The 12,045-nt window shown below is 46.9% G+C and overlaps 1 protein-coding gene across 1 annotated transcript in view; it reads left to right on the forward strand.

Annotated features, from left to right (window-relative positions):
* The first annotated feature begins 2,599 nt into the window (after positions 1–2,599).
* Positions 2,600–12,045, forward strand: part of GNL2 (G protein nucleolar 2) — an 88,873-nt gene continuing 79,427 nt past the window's right edge. Inside the window, exons 1-4 of the mRNA XM_077295892.1 lie at positions 2,600–2,761; positions 7,548–7,632; positions 8,418–8,512; positions 8,620–8,759. Of these exons, the coding sequence (XP_077152007.1) occupies positions 2,698–2,761; positions 7,548–7,632; positions 8,418–8,512; positions 8,620–8,759 (384 nt within the window). The 5' untranslated portion in view covers positions 2,600–2,697. The remainder of the gene's footprint in view (positions 2,762–7,547; positions 7,633–8,417; positions 8,513–8,619; positions 8,760–12,045) is intronic.

Consider the following 12,045-nt stretch of genomic DNA (forward strand, 5'->3'; position numbering starts at 1 on the left):
CAGCATGCAAACTGTACCGCTTCTTCCCAGGGGCCGGTATACAGTACGTCACACTGATGACATATGGAGGTCATCCGTGTGTCATCAGTGTGCACATGTGCAGCATGCATTTTGTCCATGCTGCGCAAAATACTGGGCATGTCTGCGGGTTTTTACATGGACACATAGTGATTCTGTGTCTGATTCATTTTGTTTGGGAGTCGGGGTCCATTACATATCACAAAGTCATATGGCTGGACATGTGCCGGTCTCACAGGGCTAGGACTGAGATAAGGGATAGGCAGGGTAGGCACCTGCCTAGGGCGCTGCCTCCTGCATCTCTGAGGGGGGCGCACTTGGGGAAAAAAAAAGTGGCAAGTATAAATGTCTGCGACAGCATCTTCTTTCGGCCGCAGACATTTAGCACAGTGACAGCCAGCGCACAGGCACGGAGGTGAGCGGTATCACCGTAGTCACTGACACCGCTCAACCCTCTCTGTCCTGCATCCCGGACGTCACTCCCATCCCTCCTTATACTCAATTGCATTTGCGTCTATCAGACAATAATACAATTGATGTCAGAGCCGCGCCATCCAGGACAGGAGCAGAAGCCGGGATCTCCAGCAGAACACAGACCACTTCTGGCTTGCACCCTGTTAGAGAAGGCGCACGCAGGGGATGTCGGATGGCGTGATATGGTGACGTTAGGGCACAATCCACTAGCGTACAGGAAGCAAGAGGAGACAGTGGCCGCTGTGTACAAGAAGCAGTGATTAAGTTAACATAAGCCTTTTTTTATATATTTATCCAATGAATGTGGACATATGTGGGTCTGGCTGTGAGGGACATATGTGGTGGTGGCTATGGGGGTCATCTGTTAGGCTGGATATGGGGAACATATGTGAAGCTGGCTATGAGGGACATATATGGGGATAGCTATGGCAGACATATGAGGGGCTGGCTATGGGGGACATATGAGGCATCTTATAGATGACTCTCCATTACTAACATCTGGGCTGGATGCCACCTGACAAAGGTGACCAGGGCAAGTCGGAAGAACGAGGGTAAGTACCAGAATCGGTGCATCTAATGGATGCGCCTTTTATGGGGTCGGCTGAGAGCTGATGTTTTTAGTCTGGGTGGGGGCCAATATCCATGGTCACTTTCTAGGCTATTAATATCAGTGTGCAGCTGTCTGCCTAGCCTTTGCTGGTTATTAATTATAGGGGGCCCTACATCATTTTTTTGTGGGTGGGTCCCCCATTTTAATAACTAAGAAAGGCTTAGTATACAGCTGTGAGCTGATATTAATAGCCTGGGAAGCTCCATGGGTATTACCCCCTTCCCATGTTATAAACATCTTCCTCCCAGCTATCCACTTTCCCTCTGCTGGTTAACAAAATTTTGGGGGACTCCACGTAATTTTTTTTGTAAATTAATTTCTTTAGTAATAAAATACATGTACAGTAAGCTACACACGCAGAGCATTGATTATATACATCTCACTCACATATGTGTATCTATTTATCTTTCTGAATCTATGTGTCTATAGTGAAACTACATAAAGATGGGAAACTTCTGGAGGCTCCGACTGAATGAATAAAAAAAAAACAACAATCCACAGGTGCCAAAAAGAGAGAGAAGGTCGCTCCTGCCCTGGGTGATGAAAAGCTGCGGCGTTAACACCGGAAGGTTATAGATTCGTGGCCGCCTGTCCAGCCGCCAGGTAGCACTTATCTAGGCGCCGAACCTGAGACCGGCAAATCAATCCGCTCTTCTCCCAACTGCAGGTGGGTCTATGCCCTGCTCTCTGAATTTCCCTCACTTCCAGCGCCCCTCTGACATCGCCTCCTGCCAGCAGAGAAAGAAATGGTAAATGAGCGTGGATTGGGGTGTGGTCAAAATTTAGATGCCAGGAAGCCATTTTAGGCTACTTTCACACTAGCGTCGGCCCAACGTGCCAACGCCCGTTGTGAAAATAATGCCCGACGTGGGCAGCGGAAGCAGTTTTACCACGCTTCCGCTGCCCATTGTGAAGTCTGGGGAGGAGGGGGCGGAGTTCCGGCGGTCCCGACGCACGAAAAAACGTTACATGTAACTTTTTTTGTGCCGACGGGCCAATGCTTCCAGTGTGCGCCACTAATGTAAGTATATGGGCAAAAAAACGCATCCTGCGGGCACGTTTGCAGGATGCGTTTTTTTGCTACAGCGACGCATTCCAAACGACGCTAGTGTGAAAGTAACCTTACAAGAGACCACTGCAGGAGAGTTATCAAACCCAGTGCAAATAGTATCCAATCAGCTGTCAGTGAAAAGTGAGAGGTCGCACTTGCTTGGTTGCTATCTCCAGCTACACTTCTCCATGCCTTTTACCGGAGCTCCCCCAGTGCCTAGTGCGGTCTAATCACGTGACTGGAGATTACGGTGCATGAAGCCTTACTGAATTCTATTAGCGCCTCCCTTTTCATCTGGAATAAATACACCTGATAGACAAATAAACAAAAGGATATTAATGCTGATTTGAATGTTACATGTAAGGGCAAAACTGCCCATACCAAAGATGGCGTCCGAAAACTCATGTCAAACACGTGTGTTCGTAGTAAGCATTACCCTTCATGCTTTGCGGCTCCTCGGTCTCTTTACAGCGGCCTGTTTCCAGCAAAGGCTGCTTCTACCGTCCTCTGTAACGTAGGCTCGGGCCCGGGACAAGCCGCCAGCATGGTGAAGCCACGGTTCAAGGGACGGAACACCATTAACCCGTCCTCCTCCAGCACTAACCCAGGTGTGTACTGTATTGGGTAGCGGAAGTCGGGGCTGCTCGTGTGGGAGCTAGGGCTTACTCCTGTGTGTGCCCTCCTTCATATAAGTATTCATAGGGCCCGGAGCAGCTGTGAGAAACTACAGGTCCCAGCATGCCCTGGCTCAATGACGGGAGTCTTGTCACAGCTGGGGAGGGGAGAGTGGTCTGCAGATGCGTCATTCACAGCCCTGGAAAGCTGGGTGATGGCAGCAGTGGGGCTGTAATGGCAGCAGTGGGGCTGTAATGGCACAGTGACGTCTCATGGGCGCTGCCATAACATGTGGGTCAGTCTGCGGCCTTCTAATGATTAGGACATGATGGGGCGTCATATCCGCTGTGCCATTATGCCTGCCAGTGCCAAAGGAGAGGTCCTGGAAGACGACGATCCGCAGATCTCCTGGAAAGCTGGGTAAAGGCAGCAGTGGGGCTGTAATGGCACAGTGACGTCTCATGGGCGCTGCCATAACGTGGGTCAGTCTGCGGCCTTCTAATGATTAGGACATGATGGGGCGTCATATGCGCTGCGCCATTATGCCTGCCAGTGCCAAAGGAGAGGTCCTGGAAGACGACGATCCGCAGATCTCCTGGAAAGCTGGGTGATGGCAGCAGTGGGGCTGTAATGGCACAGTGACGTCTCATGGGCGCTGCCATAACGTGGGTCAGTCTGCGGCCTTCTAATGATTAGGACATGATGGGGCGTCATATCCGCTGTGCCATTATGCCTGCCAGTGCCAAAGGAGAGGTCCTGGAAGACGATCCGCAGATCTCCTGGAAAGCTGAGCTCCCGCTTGTTTTCTGTGAATGGTGAGGAGATGTCGGGCTCAGTCCTGACCTTCCTACGCCCTGGAGAGGGGAAGGTCTAGTAGTGACAATCCTTGTATGCAGGGGCATCATGGCCACTGGTCTGGTCCCATCACTTAAGGTACCTTCACACTGAACGATATCGCTAACGATCCGTGACGTTGCAGCGTCCTGGATAGCGATATCGTTGAGTTTGACACCCAGCAGCGATCAGGATCCTGCTGTGACATCGTTGGTCGGAGCAGAAAGTCCAGAACTTTATTTCGTCGCTGGATCTCCCGCTGACATCGCTGAATCGGCGTGTGTGACACCGATCCAACGATGTCTTCACTGGTAACCAGGGTAAACATCGGGTTACTAAGCGCAGGGCCGCGCTTAGTAACCCGATGTTTACCCTGGTTACCAGTGTAAATGTAAAAAAAAGTAAGTAAGTAGCTGTCTGGCCAACTAGTATCCCGTGCCGCTCCGTCCCTTATGGCTCTTATATTTTTTCTCTGAGATGCCGCAGGTTTTCAGACTGAAATCAGCGGTCAGATTCCCTTGTCAATCAGCATGTCATATATAGTAACAGCCCAGAAGTAACACTGGCAGGAGTGGTCCATGATCGCTCTGAACCATCACCTGCAGAACAGACAGTTGGCAACCACATGCATGTGGGCCGTTAGCCCCATAGGAAGAAAAAAAGCCCTGGAAAAACCTTTTAAAATGAACCCTGTCAGCAGGATTGTGCACAGTAACCTACAGACAGTGTCAGGTCGGCGCCGTTATCCTGGTTAAAATGAAACCTTGGTTGATGAAATCCGTCTTGTGGTTGCTGTTTAATCTGTATTATTAGTTTTCAGTTACTGAAATTACAGTGCTGCGGGGCGTCTTGGGGGGGTCTTTATATGGTGCTCTGCTTAGATATTCATACTGATGGCTTATGACCTACTACTGGTCCCTCAGACATGCCCCCTATTGTAAATACTCTGCTTGTGCAGTTCATATTGTGGTGTAAATAGCTAAATACATTAAAAAAATGTAATCAGAGCACCACAGTAAGACCCCCCACCTTCCCCCACAGTGCGTCCCGGAGCACGAGCATATCTTTAACTGAAAACTTCAAATAAAGATTAAACAACAACCACAATATGGATTTTATTAACCAAGGTATCATTTTAATCAGTATAACGGCGCTGACCTGACACTGTCTGTAGGTTACTGTGCACAATCCTGGTGACAGGTTCATGTTAAGATTCTTACAGAAAATGCTGCAGATTAAAGGCCCATACATATTCGGGTATGTGCCCACGATCCGGAACTGGCAGCGCTTTGGACCCAGCACATATTTGTTGCATCCAAAGCGCTGCTGTCTATTGAACACAGGTGATTCCGCATGCCTTCATTGAACCGTGCATATTCATCGCGTCCAATACATTGTACGGGTGAAATTTCTCTTGCAGAGGCTCGCGTCTCCACAAGATAGACATGCTGCAGTCTGGAAAGACGCACCGCATGTCCATCTCCGCGGGTGAGCTGCGGGCGTCAGTGCACGCATATTGGGCATGGGTTTTCTTGAAATCCCATCCACTATGCCAGTGTTCCCCAACTCCAGTCTTCAAGAGCCATAAACAGGTCAGGTTTTCAGGATTTCCTTAGTATTGCACAGGTGATGGAATTATTGTCTGTGAAGGTGATGCAATTATCACCTGGGTCATGCTAAGGAAATCTTGAAAACATAACCTGTTGGGGAACACTGCACTATGCTGTAACATCTGGCCGCTGCAAAAGTGCACAGCGTCCAACCCCCACAGCCTTTACTGATAGTGCGCACTTACCCTTAGATAGCTTTGCGAGTCCTCGGTGGTTGATACCTTGTTAACGGCTAACTGAAAAGATGGTAACAAATTGCAAGCTTTCGAGACTACACAGGTCTCTTCTTCAGGTGTAGACTAAGGCTACTTTCACACTAGCGTCGGGCTCGGTCCGTCGCAGTGCGTCGGGCCGAGGTCACCGACGCTAGCGTTGTCTCCGCCGCACAACGGGGGCAGCGGATGCATTTTTCCAGCGCATCCGCTGCCCCATTGTGAGGTGCGGGGAGGTGGGGGCGGAGTTCCGGCCGTGCATGCGCGGTCGGAAAAAGCGGACCGTCGTGAGCAAAAAAGTTACATGTAACGTTTTTTGCTCCCGATGGTCCGCCACAACACGGCGCAACCGTCGTACGACGGTTGCGACGTGTCAATGCGTCGCAAATGCGTCGCTAATGTTAGTCAATGCAGAAAAAACGCATCCTGCAAGCACTTTTGCAGGATGCGTTTTTTCGGCAAAACGACGCATTGCGACGTATTGCAGTTAACGCTAGTGTGAAAGTAGCCTAACACAGAATCAGAAGTCACATAAATTTTTATATAGCGCGAACATATTCTGCAGCACTTTACAATTCAACAGTTCATATACAAGTCATAAGTAACAACGTTAAAGATAATACAATAATTAAATCAAAGTTAATGATGACCCAGGTCGTAAGAGCTTATAATCTACAATGGGGTGGGGGGACACAAAGCATAGGGGCTTATTTACAATGAAGGTCCCGCCATCTTGAGGAAGTGAGGTATAGATAAAGGATGCATGAGTTGGCACCAGCCAGCATGTGTGGTGCTTTTGGGTGCAGTGGTGTTTGATGGAACGTGATAGGCCGCTCTAAACAGATGTTTTTACGGAGCGCCTAAAACTGCATAAGTTGTGGTTAGATAAGACAAGTGATGTGAAGCAGAACTATTATGGGAAAGAGAGAAACAGTTGTGGCTGTAAATGTTGGAACAGTTCATAGATAAGGAGTGTGAACGTTTTCTTGTCCTCTGATTGGGGTCTGGTCTATGTTGTAATGCCCCCACAAGGTCCGAAGAACACATTCCTTAGTTGATGAAGAAAGACCTAAATCCATGCGATACATTCATTCCTGCACTGAGAGTGTCAAAGGTCATCATCAGCTTATATTCCCAGACTCTTCTGTCTCTGAGACTTGAAGTTACCTTTTAATACAATTAATTTCATGTCCATGGTACTGTGATCAGGGAGACAAAAATGTTTGGCCACAGGTAGATCTTTTTTTCTGTGGCGATGATAATTCATTCTTGTCCTCAGTTTTTCCCCTGTCTCCCCTACATACAGACCCCTAGTTGGACATTTGGTAGATATAATGAAGTAAATTAACAAGATACAAAGATATATATCTTTTATGTATTAGATAGCTGTCAGCCAAACAACAATTTGGCTGACCGCTCTCTCCAGACATCCCGCACATTATTGACCCAGCCCTGGCAGAGGTTTAACACGTAGGAAAACAAAAGGACCAGCCACTAAAACGCAAGATGTGTTGTGAGTCAGGAGGCCCCCATACACATCACACTGTCGCCCAACATTGGAGGGCTCAGCTGACTTTAGTCTAATTTGTATGAAGGATTATCCAGTTTATTACAAAGACTTAAAACCAGCTGCTATTGTTCTTAAGTATTGCTAGTGTTACTACTTGCCCATTTCGCCCAGTGATCCCGCACTGACCCTCCTGGTCTTTGTCTATGGCTGTAGCAGTCACGTGCTCTTCTATTGGCATAACCACGTTGTGATGGGAACGATGCTGGCAATGGGGATGTCATGTCACTGTTGAGGCCACTGTTTGGCTGCCGCTGGGCAATAGAATAGGTGAGTAGTGTTGATTTTGTTATCTTGGCAACCAGTACACGAGTCCTATGTGGTGATGGATGCACTGCTGAGCCACTTCTGCGTCAGGGATGTGGTGCTGTAATGATTGGAAGTTCAAGGATAAGTATACATGGTTTCTTTATTTTACATGTTACTGTCTGTGTGTGTGCTTCTCTTGTCTGATCTTGGACAAGCCTTTAAAGACTTTGTGACGCTCTCCTAAAACTATTTTACTTTTTTAAAGTGTAAATGCATCTATCTGATGGTATTGATGAATTTTCTTTAGATCGTGTCAAGGGTGCTGGAGGCCAGAATATGAGGGACCGGGCAACTATCAAGCGCCTCAATATGTACCGCCAGAAAGAACGACGGTAAGTCGTGATTTAAAAAAATAAATTATATATACAGCTCTGGCAAAGATTAAGAGACCACTGCAAAATGTTCAGTTTGTCTGATTTTTCTCTTTATAAGTATATTTTTGCGTAAAATGTAAATTTATAAACTTGTATATAAATCGGACCCTGGATGCTTAGACATTGATGCCCTATCCTAAGGAGTAGTCAACAACCTCTGAAACACATTTAGAGGTTTGTTTTTTTACTAGAGAAAAGGAGGAAAAAAAGTATTCTACTCTGTTTTTTCTTGCACTTATTGGAGGTGCTATGTATGCCAAGTGTTTTAGTTTTTTTTTGTATGATTTTCTTTTAGTCTAGGACTTAGGCTGGATTCACTGATCCATGTGTCCTGCCTGCATTTTACCTACTGGTCTCCTGACACACAAGTCATATGTCCCTGCGATGCTGCTGATTTTGAGTCTGGGGAGCCATGGCTGGTCTGTGAACCATGGACTGTGATACACAAATATGTGAATATCAGGGTCTTGGGTCATTTTGCACTTCAGTCTTGATGCAGTATGCTGGACTAAGTTGCAGCAAATTCATTAAAGGGGTTTTCGGGTCAAAAACCTTAAAGTCTGCAGTCATTTAATTTCCATAAATCCGGAATATATTTCTTTAGGGAAGTGTCGTGTTTGTTTCTGTCACCACCGTATAATCCACATCTACCATCATGTGGCTCTAAAAAACAAAAGTCGTACAATTGTTTTTTGTCATGGTTATTGACCATGTGAATAAATGAACCTTTTTTTCCTATTCAGGAGCAAACATGGAAAAGTGATTAGGACCTTGCAGTACCAGTCATCTGTCCCGTCCGGCACAGTGGCTAGAGTAGAGCCCAATATCAAGTGGTTTGGTGAGTGTTCTGCCATCTGCAGCTTACTTAGAAGCTATATTAGACACTTTCTGCTCTAAAATCCGAGAGAAGGCACTGAAGCGGTTGTCCATTTCTTATTTAACCAGGCAATACCCGTGTCATTAAGCAATCCTCCCTCCAGAAGTTTCAAGAAGAAATGGATGCGGTCATGAAAGACCCGTATAAAGTTGTGATGAAGCAGAGCAAACTTCCGATGTCTCTCCTGTATGATCGCAAGACACCTCACGTATGTAACATTGGATAAGCTGCTTCATAGAGGATTTGTAATTAAAGGGGTGGTCCAACATACCAAGTAATTTTTATCCTAAATATCTATTTAATGCTATTATCTAAACTAATTTAATACTTGAATGAAAAATTTCCTATCCTTCCCTAACTACACTATATGCTTTTATTTATTTTTTACTACTTCCTTTTTTGAGTCTTCATTTGAGAATCTCAGTGCTTGCTGGGATACGCAAACGAAGTGTCATCAGGAGGCACAGGGTGCTGTCACTGTCACAGCCCCCCTGCCCGCTCCCTGAAATGAAGCACCATCAGTGACGCACCTTTAAGGGGCTGGGCTAGTATCTGCGCTATGTGCACAATGACAGTGCACACTCTGTTGCCAGCTCAGATCAGTAGTAACAAGCCGGCACCAGAGCGCACTGTTAATGCACAGTGTTGGAATACCCATACTGCAGAGATGTTTCTTGTGTGGCTCCTTGGTAATGAGACACCTTTTTATAGGCCATCAGGTGAACCAGCTGATATTATTTTTCGCTCAGTCGCAGGATTGCTTTCTTATTACTGATAGATTTCATCACTCTCCAAAGCTTTCTGCAACTCTTTCTTCATGTGTTCAATGCTGTAGCCTCATATTATTTTCATTATATCACATAATTTATGGACATCTGTGGTTTGATTTCTTTGCCTGTGTGGATTGGATGGGTTGTCACATGTTCAATGCTTATTTCACCCACTGTAACATCCGAATATGTTCTGAGATCTGTATAGAATGCAGTTCTGAAATCTGGGACATTTTCACTTTAACCCCTTTAACGACCACCGCTATGCATTAATACGGCGAACGCTGAGGGGCCTTATTCCCTCAGGTGATCAGGAATAAGAGTATAGCGCCCCCCCCCCCCGACTCCAAAAAACATGATCCAGGCCGGATTTTCTGTTCCCCAATCATGTAATCGTCGTTATTCCATGAATTAACAGTGATCACGCAAAAAGAAAGTCTTGATCAGTAAATTATCCCCTTAGTCAGATTACATTTTTTTTTTTTTAACCCCTTCCCGACCTTTGACGCCACGTAGGCGTCATGAAAGTCGGTGCCAATCCGACCCATGACGCCTATGTGGCGTCATGGAATGATCGCGTCCCTGCAGATCGGGTGAAAGGGTTAACTCCTATTTTACCCGATCTGCAGGGAGAGGGGGAGTTGTACTTCAGCCCAGGGGGGGGTGGCTTTGCCCCCACGTGGCTACGATCGCTCTGATTGGCTGTTGAAAGTGCAACAGCCAATCAGAGCAATTTGCAATATTTCACCTATGAAAATGGTAAAATATTGCAATCCAGCCATGGCCGATGCTGCAATAGCATCTGCCATGGCTGGAAATCATGTTCTGCCCCCCCCCCCCCCCCACCGCCCCCGATGTCCTCCGTTCTGTCCGCTCCCCCGTGCTCCTGTCCGCTCCCCCGGTCCTCCGATCCCCCCCCCCCCTGTGCTCCGATCCACCACCCCCTCATACTTACCGAGCCTCCCGAAGTCGGTCCGTCTTCTCCCTGGGCGCCGCCATCTTCCAAAATGGCGGGCGCATGCGCAGTGCGCCCGCCGAATCTGCCGGCAAAGTACATTTTGATCGCTGTGGTAGGTTGTATCACAGCGATCAAAATAAAAAAATAATAAATAAACCCCCCCCCTTTATCACCCCCATAGGTAGGGACAATAATAAAATAAAGAAAATATATATATATTTTTTTTCCACTAGGGTTAGGGTTAGAACTAGGACTAGAACTAGAACTAGGGGTAGGGTTAGGGGTAGGGTTAGGGTTATGGCATGTGCACACAGTGCGGGTTTGGCCGCGGATCCGCAGCGGATTGGCCGCGGATCCGCAGCGGATTGGCCGCTGCGAATTCGTAGCAGTTTTCCATCAGGTTTACAGTACCATGTACACCTATGGAAAACCAAATCCGCTGTGCCCATGGTGCGGAAAATTCCGTGCAGAAACGCTGCGTTGTATTTTCCGCAGCATGTCAATTCTTTGTGCGGATTCCGCAGCGTTTTACACCTGTTCCTCAATAGGTATCCGCAGGTGAAATCCGCACAAAAAAACACTGGAAATCTGCTGTAAATCCGCAGGTAAAACGCAGTGCCTTTTACCTGCAGATTTTTCAAAAATCGTGCGGAAAAATCTCACACGAATCCGCAACGTGGGCACATAGCCTTAGGGTTAGGGTTGGAATTAGAGTTAGGGTTGGAATTAGGGCTAGGGTTGGAAATAGGGTTAAGATTAGGCTTGTGGTTAGGGTTAGGGGTGTGTTGGGGTTACAGTTGTGGTTAGGGTTGGGATTAGGGTTAGGGTTGGGATTAGGGTTAGGGTTAGGGTTGGAATTAGGGTTACGGGTGTGTTGGGGTTAGGGTTGTGATTAGGATTATGGCTACAGTTGGGATTAGGATTAGGGGTGTGTTGGGGTTAGTGTTGAAGTTAGAATTGAGGGGTTTCCACTGTTTAGGCACATCAGGGGTCTCCAAACGCAACATGGCGCCACCATTGATTCCAGCCAATCTTGCGTTCAAAAAGTCAAATGGTGCTCCCTCCCTTCTAAGCCCCGACGTGCGCCCAAACAGTGGTGTACCCCCACATTTGAGGTACCAGCGTACTCAGGACAAACTGGGCAACAACTGTTGGGGTCCAATTTCTCCTGTTACCCTTGCAAAAATAAAAAATTACTTGCTAAAACATAATTTTTGAGGAAAGAACAATTATTTTTTATTTTCACGGCTCTGCGTTATTAACTTCTGTGAAGCACTTGGGGGTTGAAAGTGCTCACCACACATCTAGATAAGTTCCTTGGGGGGTCTAGTTTCCAAAATGGGGTCACTTGTGGGGTGTTTCTACTATTTAGGCACATCAGGGGCTCTGCAAATGCAACGTGATGCCCGCAGATCATTCCATCAAAGTCTGCATTTCAAATGTCACTACTTCCCTTCCGAGCCCTGACGTGCGCCCAAACAGTGGTTTACCCCCACATATGGGGTACCAGCACACTCACAACAAACTGGGCAACAAATATTGGGGCCCAATTTCTCCTGTTACCCTTGTGAAAATAAAAAATTGCTTGCTAAAACATCTTTTTTGAGGAAAGAAAAATGATTTTTTATTTTCACGGCTCTGCGTTGTAAACTTCTGTGAAGCTCTTGGGGGTTGAACGTGCTCACCACACATCTAGATAAGTTCCTTGGGGTGGTCTAGTTTCCAAAATGGGGTCACTTTTGGGGGGTTTCTACTGTTTAGGCATA

Source organism: Ranitomeya variabilis, chromosome 3, assembly GCF_051348905.1.
Source record: "Ranitomeya variabilis isolate aRanVar5 chromosome 3, aRanVar5.hap1, whole genome shotgun sequence".
NCBI classification, from domain to species: Eukaryota; Metazoa; Chordata; class Amphibia; order Anura; family Dendrobatidae; genus Ranitomeya; species Ranitomeya variabilis.